Source organism: Netta rufina (genome assembly GCF_964035555.1).
Source record: "Netta rufina genome assembly, chromosome: 19".
In the NCBI taxonomy this organism is placed as follows: Eukaryota; Metazoa; Chordata; class Aves; order Anseriformes; family Anatidae; genus Netta; species Netta rufina.
Genome location: NC_140143.1, coordinates 5,299,125 through 5,325,330, shown reverse-complemented (window position 1 = coordinate 5,325,330; position 26,206 = coordinate 5,299,125). Strand labels below are relative to the sequence as shown.

General features: G+C 36.3%; 2 protein-coding genes across 3 annotated transcripts in view; one reads left to right on the top strand and one right to left on the bottom strand.

Annotated features, from left to right (window-relative positions):
* STXBP4 (syntaxin binding protein 4) overlaps window positions 1-22,493 on the bottom strand; it is a 72,715-nt gene extending 50,222 nt beyond the window's left edge. Inside the window, exons 1-14 of one of the 2 annotated variants that reach the window (XM_084298382.1) lie at window positions 22,360-22,493; window positions 21,068-21,180; window positions 17,085-17,231; window positions 13,890-13,963; window positions 13,606-13,701; window positions 12,991-13,060; window positions 12,045-12,119; window positions 8,617-8,702; window positions 7,812-7,941; window positions 7,134-7,266; window positions 4,338-4,444; window positions 3,753-3,936; window positions 3,225-3,303; window positions 337-431 (exon numbers count right to left, since the gene is read on the bottom strand). In XM_084298382.1, the coding sequence (XP_084154508.1) occupies window positions 337-431; window positions 3,225-3,303; window positions 3,753-3,936; window positions 4,338-4,444; window positions 7,134-7,266; window positions 7,812-7,941; window positions 8,617-8,702; window positions 12,045-12,119; window positions 12,991-13,060; window positions 13,606-13,701; window positions 13,890-13,963; window positions 17,085-17,152 (1,197 nt within the window). In that variant the 5' untranslated portion in view covers window positions 17,153-17,231; window positions 21,068-21,180; window positions 22,360-22,493. Of the gene's footprint in view, window positions 1-336; window positions 432-3,224; window positions 3,304-3,752; window positions 3,937-4,337; window positions 4,445-7,133; window positions 7,267-7,811; window positions 7,942-8,616; window positions 8,703-12,044; window positions 12,120-12,990; window positions 13,061-13,605; window positions 13,702-13,889; window positions 13,964-17,084; window positions 17,232-21,067; window positions 21,181-22,359 lie in introns of those variants that run through there. The other variant, XM_084298381.1, reaches the window with a different exon arrangement.
* Window positions 22,494-22,629: 136 nt separating this feature from the next.
* COX11 (cytochrome c oxidase copper chaperone COX11) lies at window positions 22,630-26,206 on the top strand. Its single transcript, XM_084298417.1, has 4 exons — window positions 22,630-22,966; window positions 23,058-23,213; window positions 23,814-23,939; window positions 24,390-26,206. Exons 1-4 carry the CDS (start codon window positions 22,658-22,660, stop codon window positions 24,570-24,572), a joined length of 774 nt encoding a protein of 257 aa, XP_084154543.1. The 5' UTR covers window positions 22,630-22,657; the 3' UTR covers window positions 24,573-26,206.

Below are 26,206 nucleotides of genomic sequence, written 5' to 3'. Positions count from 1 at the left end.
TGACTTTTCCTTCTAATTGAGAGATGTTCAGATATTATTTAACCTTGAATAATGATGAGTGTAATAAGAAAAACCCTTTGTCCTTAATAACTTCCTTAAAAATCCTGAGGGATGTTCAGATTCCCAGAAGAGTTAATCAGTAATTAGATTAACAAAAACAGTAATTTGCCCAATATATAAAATGAAATACTGGCCTACAACCTGAAACAACTACCCAAACAGGAAATTTCATATGTATTTTATACCTTAAAGTTTGAACCTTGAAATATTCTCCAGATGTTTTACATATATCATAAAGGGGGAGATAGGAAAACTTAAAGGATGTGAAGTGTTTACCCTCTCCAGCTTTTCTGCTTTGAGACGAATAGTAGAGTTCAAGAAAGTCTTCCTTCCTTGCAGCTCATAATCGTCATTCTGGCTGGGTGCAATGACTAGAAGAAAAAAAAAAAAATGAAATAATGATTCCGTTGTAATGCTTCCTTTGAAAAATCTGTTATGTAGCTGTTCTTCAAATGGATGCCAGCTAAATACCCACTTGCCACAATAAAAACTAATATTTAGATTGACTTTTTCTTTAAAAAAAGGCATAATGCTAATAAGAAACAAAAAATATAGGTATCAATAACAAACTTATTTGAAATTGTCCATCAAAAACTGACAAGTAGCAAATTAGCAGATAGAAACCAGGAATAACTTCAAGAGATTCATCAAGCATATGGCTTATACTTGTGGTATTTTCTTTTCTCTCTGTAACTCTGGAAACAGAAGGGGAAACACACTTGTGAATTTCAAGAGAGACCTTCAAGACACACCCTTGGCATAATCAACAGTTCCTAAAAGCCTATCTAGCAATCTGGAAAATACTGTGAAAGAGAGGGAATGACCTGTTGCCAACTAAGGGCTGCATGGAATTACTTTAAACTGCATTCAAACAGGCTCCTCTGCATGTTTTCCTGGGGAAGAGCTCTTTTCCAAGGACTACCTACCATCCGTTAAGCTCTGTATCCAAAGTGTTCATCACCTCCTGTCTAATTCTTTAAATCAGAAATGCAACTATTTTATGCAATGTTAACTAGTTGCATTAATTAATGCATTATGGTGAATCTATTTCATTTCCAGTATTTACAGGGGATTAGTTTGAGGAGAAGAAAAGAAGCTAGCAGTACTCAGCAGTCCCTGCGCAAGATTTCAAAAACACTGCTCCTTTTTTTTTACTTTGTTCTAATGGAAGTTGAAAAATGCAACCACAGCTTTGTCATGTTTGAAACACAAGAAACAGCAGCCTTTGGAAGCCCTTGAACACAGACAACTTTTTTTTTTTTTTTTTTTTTTTTTAGGTGTATTACACTATATAAACAGAAAAATTCAATGCCTGTTTTTTTTTTTTTTTTTTTTCCCAGAATAAAATAAAATACTTGCTTTTATTCATTATTTATAAACTTAATTTAGATCTCAATTAATTATTTCCTTAATGGACTCTAGAGGTACTCAAAGCAAAAACACCATTTGAAAGCTACAAGACCATGCAGATTCAGATCCTCTCAAAAGAAACAGAAGGAATCACACAGATTTTTTTTTTTTTTAATTTCACGGTATATCTGTTTCCAAGCTTAAAGTAATTTACATCCTCTTTATATGCCAAAAGCATAAATGAAAACATCTTGAAAATCTCTGACACTAACACCTCTCACATGCTATATTAAATTCTGAAGAGATTGGGCTAGAACCTCAGATGAATTGGCATACTTTCTTTCAACTCAGAATGAAAAAGCTTTGTGTATGAGTTTCTGCAAGAACTTCTTAAAATTGTGCTGATTTTTTCTCTGAGCATTTAGAAATAATCTAAGAGCTACTTCAGTTTTTCAAGGTTATCCTTGAAAAGGGGCAGCGTGAGAGAAGTGGCAGCTTTGGCTAAGGATGTGCTGTAACAAAAACGAAAAGTGACATGAAACTTCAAACTGGAGCTGCAAGAATTTAATTTCTGCTTTCTACTCTATTAGCTATGTTATTCCAATAGACTATGGCCTTCTTGGTCTCTTTAACAAAGAATGAAGCTCCTGCATATTGCATTATATTAATCAAGAGCCTTGATTAATATTCTGAAGGCTATTCTGAATATATTCAGAAGTAAGACTTTTTCTTGTGCCTTTGATTTAATCACTGTGTTTTTAATCATCAGTATGACAAAACTGCGTGGTCATTAAATGCCATCTGTATTCAATAATACGTCCTTTCCAGTTTCAAAAGTTCACATTCAGTCAGCTCACCCTTCACGGAAGGAAGCAAACTGGGCAGGTTTGCAATATGGAGACTGTTTCATTTAGAATTAGGATATCTAATTAGGACCATAATAAGCCCAAGTGCAATTTAAATAAAGTCACTGGAGCAATATCTAATATGAATCAGATTCTTTATGTTTGTACTTCACTTTATAAGTCTTCCCCTCAGACATGTAGGAGCACAGGTTATTCTTACTTAATGCTGCCCAAAGAAAAAAAATATAGCTCCAATCTTGATATAGAAATACAAAACAGGATCAGTTATATTATTGTTTTATTTGAGAATCTCACAGTTATGCCTGTATTTTCACTGTTTATAAATACAATGCATATTGGTTTCCCAGAGGAATTATAACAGTTAAATTCAGATTTGGTTCTGACCAAATTCTAGAACCTTTATTTTTTCTTAGTGTTGTTTTCATAAGATATATTCAAAGATATAATCAAAGGGACTATTGTCTTAGTTTGAATGCCATGGCTCTCATATATAAATATACACATATGCATTTTATTTGTTAATAATTGAAAAAGTCTTAAAGAGGTCTGCATGTTGTTTCTATCCTTCCAAATCCTTGATTTAAAAAAAAAAAAAAAAAGTGTAAGCAGTATATATCCACAGAGTTTCATCAAATCAAGAAAGCACAGTTTCTATGGTAACCTAATCTTGATCTATATGTGAGTCTTCATTATCTGGTTTCTACTGAGTCTATTATCATTACTGCTATATAGCAAATGTTGTGATCACTCATTTTTGTTTGGTTTCAGCTGTTTGTTGCTATATCTGACAGAAGTTACTGTACAATCCATTGATCTTTATCCTTTATTTAGTACTACAAAAATGGTGCAATATTACTTTTTTTTAGAAGCCTATAGAGTCCGTACTATTTTCTGTTAAGACAATTATTGAAGAACAAAAGTGTGACAGGGAATTAAATCAGCATTTACCAGGAACTGACACATCAGTAGGACTGCTCTCTGCAGAAGTAATTGGAGATTGCTCTTCCATTTTGACTCCAGTTTCCATCTATGAAAGAAAATCAGAAGTCATGAAATACCATTTTCTGAAGTAGGTCACAAGCCAGACTTGAAATACACATTAAACTAAAAGAGAGGGAAAGGAAGGAAGTCTAGGGGGAAAAATAGGGCTGGACACATCCAAACAACTCTAGCAGACAATGCAAGGCATGGGGGTGGGGATGGTGAGAAGGTATGCCACTCAAAACTTAGATCGGGGCCTTATCAAAAGCTTAGATGGGGTTGAATAACTTGACAGATGAAGACAGCATAGCCCCTAGGCAGCCTGCTTCAATGTTTATAGCTCTGACAGGAAATGAAAGTGGGCAAGAATTTTGGGTAGGAACATAAAAAGAATTGAGAATCCCCTGTTTTGACTCTGTTTGACAAGGAACATTTTATTTTATTTTATTCAACATATTTCCTCAGTTTATATTAACGAGTAATAAGAATACTCACAGCATTAGGAGTGACCGTTGAAACAAGCTTCCCATCAGGAGACGCTAGAGGACTAAGGACTGCAGCTTGTTGTCCTCCATATGTTCCAGAAGATGTTAAGAGACTGGAAGGACGTGACAGATTCTCTGAATAACTGGGAATATTTTTTTGTCTTATAAAAGCTATCTCCCAAAAACTTTCAAACCTAAAATTAGAATTAAAAAACTTTTAGCATACTGTATACTGTTCTGTTTATAAGAGTATGTATAACAAGAACAGAAACTGTATTTTCCCAAACACTGTGCATGATTATTCCTTTCCATTTTTCTAATAGGATGTTCTATTCTCTATTATTAGAACAAGCAAGCAGTGCTTTAAAATATATATATATATATATTTCAAAAAGGAATTAATATATCATAGTTTTAAAGTGCTAAAAGGTTTGAGTCTTTTTATATGGCACAGTATTTCAACTGTTTATTTCAGAAACATGAATATAACCTGTGTTTCCTCTAAGCATCCATGACAAGACTTTTCACATTAATGCAACAATTAAGATTATATAGTAACCCATTTTGGAATTAGCAGTTTGGTAGTAACAGATACCTCATCTTTGCTCTGTTGATTATACTTTTTGCTTCTTCATAGGAGACGCCAATCATTGACTCTTTGTTTATGGATACTAGTTGATCTCCAGGCTGCAATCGTCCATCCTAACCCATAGCAAACAAAAAAAACAAAACCACAGATTTTGTGTTAACAACTAACACTGCAGGAGGAACTGTACAATCACAGCATGCACTCTGCATCTGTTAAGACATGAGACATCAAGAATGGCTACACATTTTGCCTAACAATTTTCCAGAAACAAACAGCAGATCAAATGATGGAAGAAGATAAAAAGACACAACTTACCATTGATTTTAACAACATAGAAAATGTAAGGACCCTAAAAGCAGCTTATACTGTTTATCTCACATCGAAACCAGATTTCTTATGTATCCTTTAATTAACAGTGGAAAACAACCACTTCATTCAGTAGAAATAATTATTGTATAGATTTTCATTTAATAAATACTAAAACTAAATTGTCTTAAGTAAATCTATGAATGTAATTCAGTTTTTTCAAGGTAGGAACCTTCCCAAGATGGTACAAAATTCCATTTCAATCAACTTGCATTCCCACATAGTTAGCTGGGCTTCACCTGAATAAAAAACACGATTGAGGCCTCACGTAACATATCCTCTTTTTCTTTTCTTTTTAACGTATGTATAAAGTGAGAAACTAAGGCAGATGTTCTATTCTCTAAATTTACTGCAATCATTTAATCTGCATGACAGCAATCATTTTAAAAGCTTCATCAGACAGAACGGATCTCAGTGAAATTGTGTCAAGAAATCTGGACCCAGGGATATACTTCTGTTAAAAAAGAAGAAACCACAGAGAGTAATTTTTTTCAGCAAGGAGTACCAACCCATCTGACTACAGGAAATTTCTTTGCTAATTAACTCAGCTGAGAGCAGAATTAATTTGTTTTTCAAGAAACAGACATTCTTGGCTATACACAGGACTTTTCAGGCACTTACTATCCACATTCATCTCAAAGAGAACAACAGATTCTTTCTATTAGGAATTCACCGTTCAAAAATACCTTAGAAATAATACTGTCAACTTTGTGCTTCTGTTGAATTATTCATTGCAAACTTTCTACCAAACACAGTAACATATCACATTTCTGCCTTAGAAACTGTAAGACAAGACTTTAAATATGCTTGGGTAGATTCTTTACTAATATAAAGCTTTTTTTTTTAACTCACATTCTAAAGAAGCCTGAACAATTTAACTGAAAATGATTGTCGTTCACCTACATATTATACGTTGTCCATACCTATGGTTACAGTGTAATGACATTTGTGTAATGTAATACACACAAAACTATACATAGTATGTCCGTGTTCTTCAGTTTTTAAGAAATATTTCATAGAAGCAATCTGACCGTGTGAAACAAACTATGTACAGAGGAAGATTCGTAGGAAGTAAGTGAAATGTCTTTTTAAGACCGGTATAATTTTACATATTTGATTGACACATACATCAAATTTTAGTTATGTTATTTCAGCCTATGATAGCACTTTACTACATTTTCCATCACATAGAAAAGCTCTAGTCTAGAACCTCTCTTGCATAAAGCCTGCTGTAACATATCAATTTCAATGCTGCCCTCTTGTGGCAGAGATTTAAAAAACTCATAATATTTAGGTTTCTCAAACACCTAACCAAGCTGGGGAAATTACTCTAATATTGCTAAATGTACTGCATACTAATGGCTTGGTCTCACTCAATCAATTATAAGCATGAGAGACTGTAAATTATATATATTTACAATTTGAAACATTTTAAAAAGCTATAACAAAACAGCAGAAAACAGAAGAATTATTACTATTTATTCATTAAAAAGTCTGGCAGAAAATTACATTTTTTCTATCAATCTCTGCCTTTTGGGATTAATCTTAATCTACAAATATTCAGTTACAAACAGTTTAAGACTGTTTTTAGGGCAAAACTCTTTGGCTGTGAAATTAAGTTGTACACTCTCGTTTGGCAGATGGCAAACATTGGTTTATCTACACATCAGAATAACCGTAATAACACAGGATGAAAAGAAGACACTTGGATAAACAGTTCTGTGTACTTGAATCAGACAGCTGTTATTTATTCATTTTTTAAAAACCTACAAGACCTCCTGTTTTACATACTGCAGTTGTCATAAATGAAAATAGTAATCAGTAATGATTCATGTTTTATTAGTCTGCTCTATCATTTTTTTTTAAATTATTATTCGTATTTCCCTATACAATACTTTTCAGCTGCAAGGATTCAGCTAAACCAAATACAAAGGAAAAGTGATTTTTTGAATGTCCAAGTGACAAAAGCCATGTAGATGTAGTGACATAGTTTAGTGGTATGGTTTAATGGTGGATTTAGCAATGGTAGGTTAAAGGTTGGACAAGATGATCTTAGAGGTCTTTTCCAACCTAAATGATTCTATGATCTATGAAAAAAAAAAGATGCGAACTGTGTGTCTGTCCCATCCTTGATGATTAGCTTGTATCATGTAACCTCTTAAAAAATTGCTTTCTTACTTTCTGCTTTGGAAATTGGGAAAATAAGATCCTCATGTACCTTACACAAACTCATGAATAATTTTCATTACCATGTAACCATGCTGTGGTGTAATAAGGTAATTCTGTCTAGGGAGAAAGCAAGGAGAAACACAAAAGAAACAAAAATGAAATTAGTATCTATGATACAAATGTATGTATATAATACTAAAGTATGTATAAAACGAAGGCAAAAGTACAGGGGACTGAACAGTGTGGCAAGAAGAGGTTTTTATCTACCTTATGACAGTCACCACCAGGAATAATTTCTTGAATGTATACCAAAGGCCCTTCATTTCTGTCAATTCCTCCAACAATATTCAAACCTAGGCTTGTTCCCTTGCAAACAGAGATAATCTGAAATGCACTATCCCTAGGAAGAGAAAGAAGGAAAAGTAGAGTTACTTCACAGGTTTAGACACTCACTAGAGACCCACAAGTGATAGTGTCTATCTTGTTGATCTCACTAATATGTACCACAGTAACCAACAGATAAAATGGACACAATCTTAATGTTCAAGCACTATCCTGCCTGCTATATTACAAAATCAGCAACTTCAGGTGTTACTTCAGGCAATTACAAGAGGAAACAATATATTATTTTGCAAGACTAAACTTTACTACTATATCCCAAGGGATGACCTACCTACAATGTAAACCAGAAGCATTAATTTGTTATGAGATACTGAGATCAACAGTCAACCTGGTTGATCTACCACATAAACAATGAATAAATGAGATAAAATGAGAAAAATAACTTGCAAAACCCAAAACTTTGTAATATCAATGGTATTATGTTACAGGATTTAAAAAACAGTAATTTTGAACACTTCAATGCTCAACCCAAAATCTTCCTCAGTTGCCAAATACATTTTCTACATCTCACACAAGAGAGTTACAATCAGCTTTGGGAATTACTTTGGAAGCTTTGGTGATGGCGCAGAGACAGAATTATTTCTGCTAATGGTGGTAATAATATCCTTTGGAAGCAATTGAGGACTCTGTGACCTTGAGGATGACCCAGACGAAAGGCTGTCTACAGGTTTTCCTTTAAGAATAGAAAGGACAGGGGAAAAAATAAAAAAAAATAAAAAAAAATGTAAAACACACATTTGGGAAAAAGCACAGTTTCAAATCATGGGCCTATTTTCATGTTAGAAAGCAGAAAACTATAAGCAATCAGACAACCAAAAGAAAGTTTAAGTCTATGCAGCTAAGAATTGAGCCAGGGGTTCCAGGAATAATTTTTAAATTATAGCAAGGGATGATTTTTTTTTAAACTGGGTGAAAAAAAATCACAACTGTCTTTCCTAAAGAGTAATTGACCATGCTGTATAAAGACATTCTCACTAGACAACAATTCCAGGAGCATTAGAATTTATGGTATTCTAGTTCAATTTTTTATTATTACTTTATAATCTCATGGTATCTTTCATCTACAAATACCAAACACAGTTCACACTACTCATTAATTAAAATTGCTGAAAGTAGATGGCAGAACATTTGTCTTAGAGATGGGGAAACCTACACACAAACAAGTCAAGTTAAATGTTTAGACTACAAAGTAAATGTTAAAAGTCGTAAGTAGACACGTGCTTAGCCTGACATTCTCTTGCTCCAGTACACCCTTTCCCCAAGTAGAGTTTTCAGTGCTGGAGCCTAGTCCACAGAAGCATGAAGATTGTCCTACAAGATTATGTCAGGATGGGAAGAAATCTCTCACCAGCTAATAGCTGTGTTGGAGAACTTCTTGCAGAGTTGGTGTCACTGTGAGAGCCATACTTATCCATCAGGTCAAGAAACTCTTTCCTGTGGAAATAAAAAGTTCCTCTTTGTCAGGACTTGGCATTAGTTCTAAATGCACCCTTTGAAATCTGCTAGTGTCTCTGCTGAACAGTTACAATTCCTCAGAAAGCAAAGTTCACCCTCAACTGAAAGAGGAAAGCCCTGTCAGATACAAAAGCATTCAGAAGAAGCAAGAGAAAGGTAATATAATCCAGAAGAATAAAGATGGAATAGCAACAGACTATTGGTAGAAAAGCTTAATTATTACCTCTCTTTACCCTGGATTTCAAAACTTTCAAAACTTGTAGTTCAAGTCAGCTACAGATAATAAGACACGTGGTATTATTTGGGTCCAAAACAAATTATTTACATTAGATGGAATCAGATAATATACCCATAGCATATTTGTATCTTTAAAGAATGCTTTTATTTCAATTAGTTTGAATGAGAACCCAGAAGAGAATGGCCATCAAGGTTGTGGCATTAGCCCTAGTCAAAAAGAGTACAGAAAGAAATATTCATTAGTTATACAAGAAGAAGTAAAACAGATACAAATTCTAAACTTCCACTTTGCTTTCTCAGAAGTATGTGGTCCATTTCATCAGAGGTAGATATCATTATATATTAAATATTTTATGTGCTTGGGCTTTGCTTATCTTTTTCACGATTAAATCTTTTAAAAAGCTCCAACTGATAAAATAAAGGGCAAATTCTTCAGCTGTGCATGAATATTTGAGCTATCAATTCTCATTCACAGTAATGTCTTGTTCTACAGTACTAGTTTCCAGGATTGTGAGTAACACCAGTCACAATCCAACAGGAAGACATTTGCAAAAAAATGTTATCCATCTGAAATACATATTTGCTTACTACCTATAATTTCCTTATACATGCCTTGAAAAATCTATCACAACATATGCAGATGAAGACAGACCATAAGCAAGAGCTTTTGCTGTACTAAAGCACAAAGCTATGCTCATTTTACGAAAAGAGAAGTTGTAAGTAGTTGTTCTTTCAACCTCATGGTGAATGGTGAAAAGAAAGTTCTGATTCATCTTTCTGTGTAAAGCTTTAGAACTTATCTTTTTCCTTTCCTACACAAAAATATAAATTCAGACTTGATCCACAGGATTTAGGCAGGCACATTCTCTGTTGCCTGTTATCTTCACTCCAAAGGCAGTCTTGCTTTCTTTGCTATCCTGTCTTGCTTTTCGCTATACTTTGTGCAGCAGGAAAGCAAGTGAAGCCACAGTAACAAGCTGATCTCCTTTCTTTTCTTCTGTGAAGAGCTACTTTGAAACATGAACTGTGATAATTTTTGTGTTGTTTTTAACCAGAGCAGTTTATCCTAATTGGAAATGATTAAGAAGTAAACCTTATTCTGACCCTGCTTTTTAAACTTTTTGATTTATTTTATATACATATATATATTAATATATAAATCTATTGTATCTCATTACAACAGATTTCATTAGAAATATTGCCAATTAATTAAAATATTTTCGTAAAATTCAATGCTACACTGCAAGTTTTCCCTTTCATTCATTCATTCATTCATTCCAGTTTTGAGATGGAACAAGAAAATTCAACTACTGAGCTCAAGCTAGAGGCTCTTAACAAGTAATCTAAATTTGATTAATAATTATATTTCTTTTAAGACCAATATGTATTTGAAGCTTTTAAATGAATCAAATCAGATGAAGGCACTTATCAATTAACCAATAAAGTTATAGTTTGCTCTCATTTTTGACAGAAAGAAAAAAAGGTCAGTTGCACTGTTGAAAATAACCATCAAAAATAGAAGTTCTTTGCAGAAATAACAAATGGCAAAAAAGCAGCAGAGATGAAGATCCTGTATTACATGTGCTAAAAAAGCAACAAGTAATAATAATCTTAATAATCTAATATTAAATGCAGCCTAATATAAAAAAATATATTTTTAATAATCTGAGCTATGACTATCTCAGTAATAAAAGATTTAAAAATAAAATGAAATCTAGAATGGTATAAGCCAGCAGCATCATCAAATTAATATTATAGAATTAGACAGAGAGGACATGAATTAACTGATTGAAGTAAGTTTAATTCCCACGTAATTCCAATGACCACAGAGGGTTACTGAAGTCTGTCGGATGTATTATTAAAAAAAAAAAAAGAAAACAAAGAGAGAGACAGAGAAAAATTATTGAACTAATGTAAAATCCAGGGAACACACCCTAACACAGTTCAGTGTAAATCAAATCTTTTATCACAGTCACAAAAAATTACTTCAGAGTTGTCTGAGCAAGGGTCTGTATGGAGTGGCACATTCTGTGTAGGGCACTGGGCATACCACCAGAATGGTAGAAGGACTGATGGATTTTAATTATTCAAGGAGTTTAGAGGAACTAGGTCAGTATGCTTTAGATAAAAGCAGATTAAGAGTGGACCTCATGTATCTAGGCAGCCTGAAAAAAGGAGAGATCAGAGGCTACAGTACAGAGGCATTTAAATTTGTTAAATACAAAAATAAAGAGGTAGAAATGGGACCCTTACGTCAGACAAAAACTAAAGGAATTTGGAGAAAATTCCTTTATGGAGAGACTACTCTAAGTGGAACATACTAGCAGTGGCAAATAGCAGCAGCTACTCTCACCATGATTATCAAATATAGTTGTGTAACAGCAATTTCCTGCAGAGATTTAAGTCAAAAGGGGATACAAGCCTAGATCCTTATATTTCCGATGATTCTATGCCAATATTGGTTCATATGCTTAACTTTAGACAATAAGATTAAAGCGATATTTAGCAGATATGTCCTTATAATGGAGGTATTTTGGGCTACCTACTGCAGCGATCAGTTTAACCTACTTATCCAAACTAATTCAGAGCTCATTAGAGACTGAAAAGCAAACTACAGAGGTGAAACAATAACCAAATTTGCCTTTTCAGAAGGCAAGACCAGCTTAAATGACAGTTTTTTAGGAATGTAGGTCTAATGCATTCCCTCATTTTTTATTATTTTCACATGTGAGATGTGTTAAAAAATCCTGTAATCATAGCAAGTAATTCTAAGGGTATTAGCTGGGAACATAACATTTCAATCCCCTTCACTGAACCGAAATTGGCCAGAGCTTACCACTTTAATTGATGTGAGCAGTCTCATTAAAACAAGTATTCCATTCCTCACTGCCCAGGACACTAACAAAATGAATTGTTATCAAATATAACATTTAAAAACTGTGACATATGCTGCAATTTTGTGATTAATCCTAATCTGAAAAAAAAAAAATATATATATATATATATGTATGCCTTCTCAGACTTAGTTACTGCATTAGATTTTGTCAGATTTGAGGTTAACGCAACACTTTATTTTTCTCTTACTTTGCTTCTTCATCTCTGGCAACTAGCAGAGACATGTGATTAGATGCTGAAGCTGTTCGCAAGATGTCAACGGCCCTAGAAGGAGGGAGAAAAATAATAAAGTAAATATACCAGGGTTCTGTCAAGAAGTACACAGTAGGTAATGTTAAAATGATGGGAAAATGAACAAATTCTTAATGTAGTTAATAATCTTGACTGCCAGATACAGAGAAAAAAGTTTGTCAGCAGAATAACCCAAATTAAACACTGGAGAACTGAGCAAAAAACAGACTGTGGTGAGTCTGTGCCTGACGATGGGAATAAACTGAGATTGTTCTTTCTTTCCCTTCCCTTTTGTCCCCATCTCTTCTTGGTCCATCCTACTGGACCATGGACCTCCTTCAGGATTTACAGCCTACACCAGATAAAGAATACTGCTCAGATATCTTCCATAGCTCAGGATTTCACTCACAAACATATACTGTAATTTTGCATTGAATTTTAATTCCACATCTTACTCAAAAACTAGGCTTCACATTGATCGCTGGTGATCCAGCTACAGGAACCATAAAACATACTCTACATTTTTTCCTAAGCAATGCCTCCTTAATCGTCCCATTACAATGATACTTGTTAGCTGCACCATTTATTCTCACCAGTATTCAACCAACATGTTAATATAAAATATCATAACAGCTTAATATGCTTTAAAGGTATTTTCACACACATTCAATAATCTGCATCATTACAAAACTATCTTATTTTACCATTACGAAAGCATTTAAACTCATTTCACTTTTCTATGATAGTTTTGCATAATTAGTTTTATAGGATAAATTCATTGCCAGTTCAACTCCTGTGACCTTAGCGGAGTTGTGCTCATTAATCAGTGGTCGATATGGCCACAAATAAATAAATACATACATTTCAAGCTCTAATGCACATCTAGTCAACAGTACAAACATACCTTTCATTGGTTACTCCAATTAAGTTTTCTCCATTGACATCCAAAATGAGGTCTCCCGTGAGCAAACGGCCTTGTAATGAAATCAACAGGAAAGCAGTGAACGTATTATATCATGGTAATAAAACAGTTTTTGTTTTCTTTCAATTTTATGTGATCTAATGCATAAACAACCTTATGACATTCAGCAGCTTAGCTTCTGATCCTGATTTATCTATGCCTGATAGTCTAGTCTTACTGTGGTGAGACTAATAACAATCAGTCAGTGTTACTAATCACAGAACAGCTAAAGAAAATAAATATTATTTGTATTAGAGCACAAATATTTGCAGCACTGGAATTCATAGTTTTGGAAGGAACTTTTGGCTGAATGTTGCTGATAACATGCATGTAAGCTGCCTTGTATGAATACATTTATGTTTTATATTTGATAAAGACATCTCTAAAATATTTTTTTTAGAACTATTTTTACTTTTAACCTTTTGCAAGTCTCAAGTGCAGGAACTATCACTTTTGAAGTAATTATTTTAAATGATCAATCTGCATAAGAGAAGATGGCATCTCAAAAGAGCTTTTTATTTACAACAGGTTTGCAAAAATACATTTTAAATTACTTACTATCTACAGCAGCAACACCTCCAGGTAGAATTCTCTTTATGAAAATCCCATAATCTTCTGCAGTTTGTGCCCGGTAACCTCCAATAATTTTAACTCCTAAACAACAAACGAAAGAAACAGGCAAGAACTTTTTATTCCATCTAATGCCCTAAATGGATTTACAGTCAAATCCATAAAATTTGGATAAATTAAACTTCTACTGATGTCAGTGTGAACTGGAAAAGCTCACCAAGTGCTTTTAGTTCTGGTTTACTCTGAATCAACAGAATGTGCAATCTAATTACCTAATCCATTCTGACAATCAGAAAAAGAAATGCGGTGAACAGCTCGATTGATTCCATGAGGGCCCATAATTGTCCTATGAAATAAAATAAAAATCATTAAATCTCTAATGCCATATGTGCATATAAAGCTATGTTAATACAGAAGAAATTACAGTGACCATGTTTTTACCTCTAATACAAACCAAAACTAGTCTTCTTGACTGTCAACTTTACATTATTTGATACTTTTGTGCCACCCCTCCCTCCAGTGAAAACTCGATCATAAATATGAGATAAGGGTAAAATAAAGTATGCTTAGTTTCTTTCCATTCTCCCCAAAGTTTATTTCCATTCTCCTCAGAGAACTTCAGGCAGAATTCTGAATCCCACTTACAGTAAAAGGATTTAGATTAAATAGAAGCAACATTCCATGACCTGGTCCAGCTTAATGTTTAGGCAAGAAAAACACGTCATAACATCTCGGATCAGTTAATGAATACTAAGACAGAACCACAGCTAAGAAAGTGCATACAAAAACATTTGCTAAAATATCTAACATAAAACTTTGTGGTTATTCATGAATGTAAGCTTTTCCCTCCAGTCTTTCATTTCTTATTCAACACTGTTCTGTTTATAAAGGCTTCTTTCCAAATGTTATTGCCTGCTCCTCTGTGTACCCTCCAACCCCAGGTCAGAATTCCAGGATGGCACCTGCAGCTGTCTGAAGGCAGATGAGCATTTTGTATGCACGTGATAATGGGAAAGAATTAAATAAGTATATAAAGTAAAATTAGAGCCTCGAAACCCATATTTACAACTCCATCAGAAACATTTCCAGTGTACTGCTGTGAGAATGTAAAACATTAAGAATTCCTTTAAATCCAGAGTAATTTGCCACGTTTTACCACTTGTGAATTTTCATTTTGATGAACTACTATAGAAAAAAATTTGTGTCATAGATCCTTTGTCTTCCCACTACCCCATTTTTGGAGAAGATTCACCAGATACCTTCTCCAAAAAAGCAGAAGCACAATTTAGGTTTTTCTGCTTTGACCTACATACATATTGTTCTGTATTAGATAACAAGTAGTATTTTCTAGAGCATGATGTTGAAGTGAAATGGAACAACTAGAATTCATTAGTGGGGGGGGGGGATCAAAATGGAGGACACAGTGACCCAAATCCTCCCACGCAACCAAATCCAGCACCCAGCTTCAACTCCTAGCCTGAAACTCGGTATTTCTGCAAAATCTGGAGTACATGACATTAAGGGGTGTCCTGCCAGGGAAGACAGAAACCCAGAAGGTCCAAACGTTCCTAAATTCCAGGAGAAGGCAAGAGATTCAGGTTGCAAAGAACATCCCAAATCTTTCATTTTTGCATAGGAAAACTGGGTGAGTCCTTTATCAAGGAGTAAGCACTTAAAAATAAATAAATAAAAACATTTGTTCCACAATCTCAAATTCCCAAGTATTTGCAAAATTATACTTTGCTTCAGAAAGGCTAGCCATTAAGAATACACCCAACAATTAATCTTTAGGCTAGAAAGGTCTGATGAAGCATAGTCAGTGTATTTTGCCACTGCCCAGACTGCACATGACCTTGCTATGGTGTGAGAAAGCATAAGACCCACTTCATAAGGCTAAAAGTGAAACAAATCACTTCTATTTTTTCATAGTTTGAAAGGACAAATAAACCCTAAAGTCTTGTTTTTTCTTTAACAAAACTTTTTTGGGTAAACTACTTCTATAATACAGCAGTGGATCATTTTGCATTATTGCTGAGTACTGGCATCTCAATTATCCCATGAATTTAAGCTGTTTTAAGGCTGAAAGACAGTATACTAGTCACTTTCTTTACAGCTCTGTCCTGATTTGTATCCATCTTTGAAAATTTAGACGAGAAAACATGATTTTTAAAATATGCAATTATTCTTTCCATTTTCTTTCCTGTTTTGCCTTTTACTAATGTTGTTTCTTGTGCTGCCATACTCTCAGCAGTTTTCCCGTATTAGTCATTGGCTTGTATATTACAGAGATCCACACACGACTGTCATTTATTATTTAATATGTATTCTTTCCAGTAATAAAAATCTCAACTTAACTGCATTTTCCTTAATTAATTTCTCTGCACACACCCCTGCCATAATAGTCCATCAAGAATATTGTACTTTGAGGAGTAGCAAAAAAGTGGCATTGTACTTATGAGGAGTAGCAAATCAAGCTATCTCAACACATACGTAGAATATTATTATTGGTTTAACCATAACTTTTGGAAAAAAGAAAAAGCAAGAACAAATGTTGAGCTTCAGCTTTACACAGTTTATTTCTGTGAAGCTTTAGAAGATCAAATCTCAGATTTTAAGTTTTCAATATTTCAAGAGAATACAGATATTACAGTATACGTACACAAAGATCACGACATTATCAAATCAGGGCACAGAGCACATGATACGAAAGGATCTACGTTTCTATAAGTAACAGGCAATGTTTTCAAGACAGATCTAACATAAACTTGATTCTGACTAAGAGGATACAGAGAATATAAACCAATCGGCAGCAGTAACAAAAAATAATTTGTGTTCTTTGTAGAAAAAGATACGAATTAAATAATCAATTAAATGTCACTGCTGTTTCCTATAGAAGTCATATAAAAATACTTGCAAGCAACCTTTTAACTCACAGAATAAAAAAAAAAAAAAAAAAAAGTGAGGCAATAGCTCAAATCAACAAGCTAGACCATGACTTTGTTACATTAAAATTATGAAAAAATATTAAACAACACTTCAGCTGGAGTCCTGGAATGCTAATAGACTAAGTGAACCTCATTTTGTGCAGATGTTCTAGTAAAGACAATTAAAATGAAGTCTTGGACACTTTTTTTCTATTACTTAGTTATCAGCACATACAACAGCTTTCTGTTTTATACCTTCTAGAGACTTATCAGTACACGTGGCTCTGGATGTTAATTATTCTGTTCTGTATTCCTGAGAAATTACTAGTCATTTATGTCCACAAACAAAATATTTAGCTAGACTTATCAATGGAAGAACAATACCCTTCCCTCAAGAATAGATATTACTTGGCACTTATTCAAAATCTTAACGATAAAAGAAAGAAGCAGCTGAAAATGGCTACAGCTGTTAAATGATCTCAGTTGTACCCTTCCCAATTACAGGCTAGAAAAACACCATCAGAACCCAAAGGTTAAGCATACCAGTATAAGAGAGAAAGACCATCGAAACGCTCCGGTTCGTCTTCATCTCCTGGTGAGAGCAAGGACATTCTTCAGTACAGCAACCAAAATACACTGGAGGTTTCCAGTTCAACGGGATAAAGGTTACCAGCAGGACAATTTCTGCCACTAACCAAAAAAACAAGTCAAACAGACAGAGCCCGAGACGAGTGTCTCTGCCTACTTAATCTTCTCTGAAACCCTCTGCGTCACATAGGCTAATTCAGCTATCCAGGCAATGTTTACTTTTTCTGTTTGAAATAGCAATTTGTAGCAACTTTAAAGACTGATAAATGCAGAGGAGGGAAAAATTACTTGCATTTATTAAAACTGGGATTATGCAATCTATAGCTAACAGAGAGCAGATTAAATAATTAAACTTATTTATTCATGTTCTTCCAGTTATTTATTTACATGCTCCCTGCAAACAAGGTCACAAGAAATAACTTATGACCTTTCCAAAGCAACCTGCCTAGCAGGCTGGGTTATATACATCCGCACACAAAAGGGAAAGCCCACAAAGCAGACAGACTGAAAGCATTAAGCAAATGCCATTATGCTATTACTTGGCATTCTCAGTTACAGTACTGACTTGTGGCATGCTTTAACTTGGTTTTTAGTCTTTCAGTATCCACCAGTCAGAAGTTTACACAGAACTTGGGCTATGTATTTTCAGTAGAAACGGACACTGACATGCTTGTTTTTTGTGAAAGCAGGTGAAATTGGTACAAAAAATGACTGCATTTTGTTACATATCCTAATGACTTTTAAAGCATGAGCAGGTGAACAGTAGATATGATTCTCTAAGTCCCATTTTCCTAGAAATTATCCGTGAACTTTGTTTCTGAGGCTTATTCTTTTAAATATAAAACATTTTAACTTCCTAGTGAATGCTCAGAATTGGCATTCTTAATCTAAATGAGCCTCAAAAACAATCCCCTACATTTCAATGCCTACTTCCAGAAATCCTTTGTCCTTGAGCTACCAAAAAAGCCACAAAGCTTTGCAGTGCCTTCTTATTTCAACAAACCCAATGGAACATCAGAAAAACACCTGAAGGAATGATTTTCTGTCATTGCATTGAGAATAGTTCCAAAAATAAAAACTACACAATTGTTTCCAGAGGTAAGACTGTTCTGACATGAGGCTTGGTCTTTGCAGACACATGCATGTTTTTGGAAGTTCTGAGCTTCTCACAGCAGTTCAATTACCTACTGTTTTCTTTCACATTTATAGCACAGTATACACTCCCATGACTGCCCCGTTTTCTAAAAGATCTTAAAAAATTGCATTTTAAAATGAAAACCAAATATTCTGTGCTCACTAAGGCCTTTAAATAGAAAGATGAATCCTGTCTAAAGCAGGGAGTAAACCTGTGATGAGACAGCATCTGTCAGCGTCTAGAGCCTCACAGTGGGACAGCTTGGCTATGCAAGGAATGCATATGCTTAGCTAATGCACTGTGGTTTTTTTTTTTTTTTTTTTTAAAGTTGTAGTAACTGTGTTTTTATTACCATGTAATCATTCTGAGAAAACACTATTTGTGCTTATAAGCAATGTGCTATGTGGTGTTCAAGAATTTTGAGGTCAGTCCCTAGTGTCTGCAATCCATGACAAGCAGAAAGGTGACGTGACCTACAAGAGACAGAGGCAAAGTCCAGTGATGGAAATGGGAAAATGGGAACATAAAAGCAGCCTTCCCGATGCCCGCAAAGTGAAGGACTCCCACTGACCTCATTTGGAGTGCTCACATACATTTAGTGATGAAAACGTGTGCCTTCGTAGTCTTTCCTAAATCAGTTTAATTCTACTAGTGCCTCTGGTGTTAGTCCAAAGAAGGAAAAGTCACTGATATTTTAAGCATCGTATCAATTTGATTAGCTCCAGGCAAAGTTACAGAAGACAGCCAGTAAAATACCAACAGCTCCCCTACCACAAAATTTTAATTGTTCTTAACACCAGTGGAGTTCAATTTGTGGTATCAGTATATAGAGCATTTGTCAAAACAAATCACTCAGAACAATGTAGCTTTCTCACAGTGTCATGCTTTTTGCAAAAAACACACACACACTTAAAAATATGACTCAAGGCTATGCGTTCCCATTATTAAAAAATAAAAATTGATTTTTATTAAACCAGACATGACAAACTTCCCAACAATATATGCATATATAAAGTAGCATTAACCTCCCCATTCAAATTACATTCAAATTCAAATTACTTTTTACTCCTAGAAGGAGCTTGGAACATAGTAACGCTTAAAAAAAAAAAAAACAAAACCAAAAACAAACAAACAAAAACAACAACAACATGCCATAAAATCTAGTACTTGCCAACAAGACTAAATTTTTCAAGAGATTATTTGTTATTTGTGCAGCAAGCAGACCAAGATTTGTTTTCAAACAGTGAGTAAACTATTCTCTTTGGCAACATTATTAATTATGACTCACCTTTCCCAAAAGAAATTTTGTAATGCTTTAGCAACCGAGACAAATTACAGGATAATTTAGTAGACAGTAAAAAACATCTGCACAATCTTTTGTAGCAAGATTCATAAGATCATTTATCATAAGTAAAAAAGGTCTTTTACGAAAACCCAATACAAGTGAGTTATGCAACCATAACCTTTCAGGTTCACAAACCCTGAAAGGTGAAAATTCGTTATGACACAGCCAACAGCCAGCATGAACAAACACTTTCTTCTGATCTATCCCAAAACACTAATTATTCAAAAATGTATTTTGCTGATTAGGTCATAAAGATTAAAAGAAAACATGTATCATTAGGTGGCAGTTGTTAAACATGAAAAAAAAAAAAAGCTTGAGCAACCTTGTAATTAAGTAGAAACATTAATGGTTTGAGGCTAACCCCTTGCATAGAGAAAAAATGTATTATTTAAACTTTAGGTAAGCCTCAGTTAACATCTAATCAACTACATTCTTAAAGCATTGTACATTGATATTGGCTCCCAGACGAGAAAAAAAAGTATAGAAAATCAGTCTCACATCACGATGTAACTCAAGTATGGTTTTGTGCACCAGTTTCATGTTAAGTTCTTATTTGATAAACTGCTTTTGGAATACAGGGATCTAGCGATCTAATTATACAATATACCTTGCATACGAACCTAGCATAACATAGCTGTTTTAGAGATATACCTTTGTATTATACACCCTGTATTTCCATGACAATCAGAGCAATTGCATCTTCAAATCCCAGGAAAAAGGAGTTTTTTTTTTTTTTTTGTTAGTTTGTTGTTGTTTTTGTTTTTTTAATAAATGCTTTGCGTTTTTTTTTTTAAAATCAAGTTATTCACAAAGTGGTATAATTCAAAATCTATGCTAAATTGTTTGACAATGCCTTTGAGTACTACTAGCTGGAATCTATTGCATAAACACAATAAATGTCATACAGTTCAATAAAAGCTGTCTGTGCCCGTTTTTAATTATGTTTTTTGATGACAGTGTTGGCATGATTATTTAGCAGTCTGGGAGGAGTCTGAACTTATGATTTTCAATCATGATTAAATCCAACTTTGTCCTTTAGAATTTGACCCAACTTTTAAGTAGATAACATTATGGTTTACAGAATTAATATAACTGTCATTATATATCCCATGGCACTGTTTTTAAAACAAAAACAACAAACACCAAAAAGGTGTTTCCAAAGCACTGCAATAAAACACTTTAGACATACTTATTATTCTTTAAAAATAATGCATTATAACTCATAAATTCCATTCAATGTGTTATGTTGTTATAGTTATTCCATACACACAAGGAAGTCACTGGTATTGGTGTTACCTTTTGTAAGAAGTTGCTACAAACTGTTTCAATACTAAAATTATTTTTCTTTAAGACACCAGCAAAACAAGATCCTGCTAAGGAAACTTCAAGAATTTTCACATTACAAGCCAGTACTTTTTGCATTCCTGTATGTGCGGAGGAAAAAAAAAAAGTACTTACTTTTTATTCAGGTTTGTTAGGGGATCTGTACTGGACATCTTCAATTTTATTAAAAATTCAAAATGAAGAATTCTGAAACACGAAGCACTGGCTCATAACCAAGACAATAATTGCTGTAAAAAAGGAGAAACCACTTTTTGAAATTTATATGGCTATGTTTATTTTAAAGCACTAATTCTTATTTATTACTGACTAGCAGAAATCCAGTGGGAGAATTTTCATGATAAACTAGACACACTTCAATAGTGAAAACAGTACGCAGATAATTCAGACTTAGCTGTATATTGTACCAAAACATCTGACAACCTAATTGACTTTTAGTTCATGAGTCAGGAAGTAGAGGTAAAACTGAACACTCTGTGATTAAAAACTTATATATACATATAATTTAGATTCAAATACCAGGATAAAATAATTGTGAAAGGTAAAAATAATGTCTGATTTTCTTCTAGCAAAGATTAGGTGAGTGTAATACTGTCATAGACAAGATGAGGTGTTCCATGTGTCTTTTTCACATTTTTTCACTCGCCATCCAATATTCAGCACCTCTGGAATTCTGACTTGGAGCATGTGACATGGGCCACAAGGCATGCACGATGGGGTTATGGACCAACGCACTGCATTTTTATTATCTCACACAACAGGTTTTAAGAAATGTGGTCATAAACGTACTGATTTACGGTCATTTGAAAAATTTCTGCAAAAGCCCCAATGCAAAAAATACGTGTTTGTATTGCTGGCAAATTTCCTGACCTTATGAGCTCTCTGGCTAAACCTTCACATGGCCAAAGACTACACAAAGCACTGCCCTGGAGACACGGTACGAGGGGTAAAAGGGGGCAAATGTTTCCCCTAACACTGCTTCCCGAGCAATGCGTATTCCCTCATCAGCCTCCGCAGTAACACAGCTTCATGCAGGCAGTTTATCCCTGTATGAAGCGATAAATTCGGTTTTGGAAGGCACCAAGTCTTCCTGCAGCAGAGAGCAGTGAAAGTTTTCAGATGTCTCACTGGAAGCGCAAAAACAACGCCACAAACCACAGGAGAAATGCTACGAAGCACGGCTTCGCTTCGGGCTTCACCGCTGCCTTACTTTTAAAGCATCCAAACTTAAAGCGGAGCGGCACCGGGAGCAGGGCAGCGGGGCTGTGAGGGGGACGGGAGCACGGAGGCGACTTCCAAGGGCTTTGGGGCTGCCCCGGCGCCCTGAGGCGCGACCCCAGCCCCCGCTGAGGGGAGGGCAGCGGCCGCCCTCGGAGACAAAGCCCGGGCACGGGGCTCGGCTCGGTTACCTCGACGCCCGAGGGGTCCGCCCGGCCGGGGAAGGAAGGGAAGAGACAACGGCGGGGTCCTGCGGGAGCCTCCCCCCCAGCCCCTCAGCGGGGCGAGCGGCAGCGACCCCCCGACGGCGGCGCTCGCTCCCCTCAGCGGCGCGATGGCGGCCCCCGCCTCCCCACTTCTCCCCTCCCCGGCTCCGTGAGGCGCGGAGCCGGCCCCGGCACCGCCCCGCGGGCGGAGAGGAGCGGTGTGGAGGAGGCGGAGCGCGGCACGGGCCCCGCCGCCATCTCGCGATAGGGGCCCGGCAGCGGGATGGGGCCGGGCGGCGGTGGCCCCTTGCGGCTGGCCCTGGGGCCGTGCTGCCTCTGGGCCGCGGCGCTGGGGTGGGCGCCGCCGAGGCTGGCGGCCGGGGCTCGGTACGGGCTGTGGGCGGCCACGCGGCGGGGCGCGGCGGCACCTCGGGGAGCCCGCGGGCTGCGGGGCTCCAACCCCTTCACCCGCGGGCAGGAGGAGGAATGGCGGCGGCGGAACCGGACGGCGCTCACCTACATCGCCGCCGCCGCCGTGGGCATGGTGGGGATGTCGTACGCGGCCGTGCCGCTTTACCGCCTCTACTGCCAGGTACCGGGGGGGCCCCGACCGCCGCTTTCTCCTCCTGGGGGTCCGCGGGGAGCGAGCGGCGGGGCTGAGCGCGGCCTTTGCCTTTGCCCAGGCGACCGGGCTGGGGGGAACGACGGGAACGGGGCGCGGCGCGGCGCGGATCGAGGAGATGGAGGCGGTGAAGGAGCGGGTCGTCAAGGTCACGTTCAACGCCGACGTGCACTCCAGCCTCCAGTGGAACTTCAGGCCGCAGCAGAGCGAAATCTACGTGAGTGGTTTCCTCCCCTCCGTCCCTCCTCTGACATACTCACAAAGGCGGCTCGGAGGCTTCGGGTTCTGCCTCAGGCGCTTTGGTCGCCTCACGTCCCGATCCTGCAGGGCCCTCGGCTTGTGCGTTTGGGCGCTGATCTGGAAGAAAACACAGCTGGGGCAGGCCCTAGAGCTTACCCTTCCCAGCACTGCTTGGGAAGGCAGGGCCCCTGTCACAGCAATCAAAGGGTTTCTGTAAACTTTTGATTTCTCTTGGTTAAATGGTAGCTGCCCCTGACCCTTCCATCAAGCTACCAAAAGGGATTGCTGTGTATAAATCCACATATTAAAATAGCTCTGCATGCTGAGAAACTGCTGAGAGTAACAACACCTCAGTGACAAAACGGCTGAGATTCAAAATGCACACATGTAATGTCGCTGATGGTTTTAATTGATAATGTGGGTGAGTTGTCTATAAGCAAAATGTTTGTGAAATAGTGGAGTAATCAATTTGAAATGGCAAAAGAGAAGATGAAGTCAATCTACCTAAACTCTAAAGGACTCTGGGGTCTGGAGGGTTGCAGGGTATTAATAATCACCATGCAATTACTTCATACAGGTGGTACCAGGAGAGACTGCACTGGCCTTTTATAAAGCGAAAAATCCTACTGACAAACCAATAATTGGAATCTCTACTTACAATGTAGTGCCCTTTGAAGCAGGACAGTACTTCAATAAAATACAAGTAAGTCAGAGACAAGTGATATTTTTTTTCCTAATTTTAATTCTGGATTTTACTCTGTATGTATCAACATTTTAAGAAAATATCTTAGAATTTTCACGTGGTGGTGCATCTACTCATTTTTAGACTTATCTGCATAAAAAACTTCACTATGTGTCCAACTAAAGTGGTTCCCAAGTATATGATATTTAGTACAACTTACTTTGTGGGCAGGCAGTAATCATTGGAGCTAGCCTGGACAAGTTGTGCTTTTAGACATTTCATTAAAGCTAATTTTTTCCTGTCACACAAGAGGAACAGAATTGTTGTCCTCTTGCTTGTATGGATGATCCTTCCTTAGGTTTTAGAGACATACACGGAAGGGGAGTTGATTTAAAAAATAAAATATTCTCTTACTTTGGCAGGGAAAAAGTTCACCATATTTTCTAATTATTTTTTTCCTCCCTCCTGCAGTGCTTTTGTTTTGAAGAACAGCGTCTGAATCCTCAAGAGGAAGTAGACATGCCTGTCTTTTTCTACATTGATCCAGAATTTGCAGAGGACCCTAAAATGGCAAAAGTTGATTTGATCACCCTCTCTTACACATTTTTTGAAGCAAAAGAAGGACAGCACTTACCACTTCCTGGATATCAGTAACAGGCAATCTCTACATAATTTGACTTCTACTGCCTGACAACCAGTTTTGAAACTATTTTTCCATTAAAGGAAAAACTGCTGGAGTACTGTGCAATATGAAATGATATTATTAAACTGTGGACATATGCTGGTGTTACAAAAACATGTATTTTTATTTTATGTTTTTAAACTTGTGCAGTTGGAATGTTACTTTTTAGGAATAAGTAGGAATATTACTTCTCTATCAGAGAGCAGAAGAGAACTCCATTCATGGAATAGAGAGGGTTGTCTCAAAGCTGTCTTTCTATTGGATGATATATGTTAGATTAATTCTATGAGGAAAAAAAATAAGTGTCAACTAAGATCTTTAAATACAGAAAACCAAATCAGCTTATTGAATATCTAAAAATGCACTGCTGACTGAAAAATAACTAGCTTGTATTCAGTGAAAGATAGTTACTTTTTTATAGAGCAACTTAATCAGTTCACGAAATCTCAAAACTAAACAAAGTTAGACTATTGCTTTGTAACCCTCCCATAGCACAGGAGGATAGGATGATTCAGAAGATGATGCTCTCTTGAATTATTACTGAATCAGTAGTTCATTTGGTAAGAGCAGACCGCTCTAAAACTGTTGATGTTTGAACGGGGAACAGTAATTTAAATGTAAGCATTTCAAATCTGGGAACTGCTTGCAGAAGCATGTGATTTGAAAGGCAAATAATCTTATTGTTGTCTTTGCATATGTCCTGCTTGGTTTCTATGCAGAAACTTCATTTAGAGTATCAGAACTGTTAATGATTCTTCTGTCACTCCTGAGAAGGCTGTACACTAGGCACACCTACACAGAGAGAAGCTAGAAATGCTTTGAAGGGAAAGGCGGTACATAATCAACTGCTCTGAATTGCAGGCTAAATTAATAAGAGATGTCTCCTCAGAAAAACAAAAGAATGTCAACCCCATTCAGTCTGACAAGGTCTGTCCAGAAACATACCACCTAGGTACTACTCAGTGTTTACAACTGGAACATGTAAGCCTGTATTTATGTAACTTTTTGCCATTATCTATGGGATAGGCATAATAATAATTTATCATAGTCTTGCAAATAAGGAGTGAGTTGCAGAGCAGGTTTAAGTGACATACCCATTTTCAGACAGGAATTAATCTCAACATAGCATCTCATCTGATAGGCCAGTTCTTTCTACCCTTTTCAGTGGATGAGATCTAATGAGGTTTAGACTAATGGTTGTTAAGACTCTAAAAAGTTAATGGAAATAACTTCAGACTCGATTATGTTTGCATACAATAATTAAAAAAAAAGTGCCCTTCTCTGAAAATAAGTGGAAGCTATGTTTAAAATGCATTTTTGTACCAAATAGCTTTTGTGTTTAAAAAGATTCTCGATGACAGTGTCTTATCTTCACTGTGTATTTATTAAAGTTTTAAAACTTTTTCATTATTGCTTTCATATCTCTTATGCATTTTATCCAGCAGAATGTGGATCCCACACAAGTGAAAAGCATCTGTATGAATATATCAGCAACCTAAAATTCCAGGTGTGCTTCAGAAAAAAATGCGATCAAAACTAATCTTGGAATGTAGGAGAGAAAAAAAAATCTCACCTTGATTATCTTTAATCCGTTTTCTTTTTGAAA

Excerpts from the sequence above, each read along its gene's own strand:
- COX11 (XM_084298417.1), top strand. The coding sequence starts at position 22,658 with ATGGGGCCGGGCGGCGGTGGCCCCTTGCGGCTGGCCCTGGGGCCGTGC. Across the intron at positions 22,967-23,057 it reads TTTACCGCCTCTACTGCCAG|GCGACCGGGCTGGGGGGAAC; the intron begins GTACCGGGGGGG and ends GCCTTTGCCCAG. Across the intron at positions 23,940-24,389 it reads AGTACTTCAATAAAATACAA|TGCTTTTGTTTTGAAGAACA; the intron begins GTAAGTCAGAGA and ends TCCCTCCTGCAG.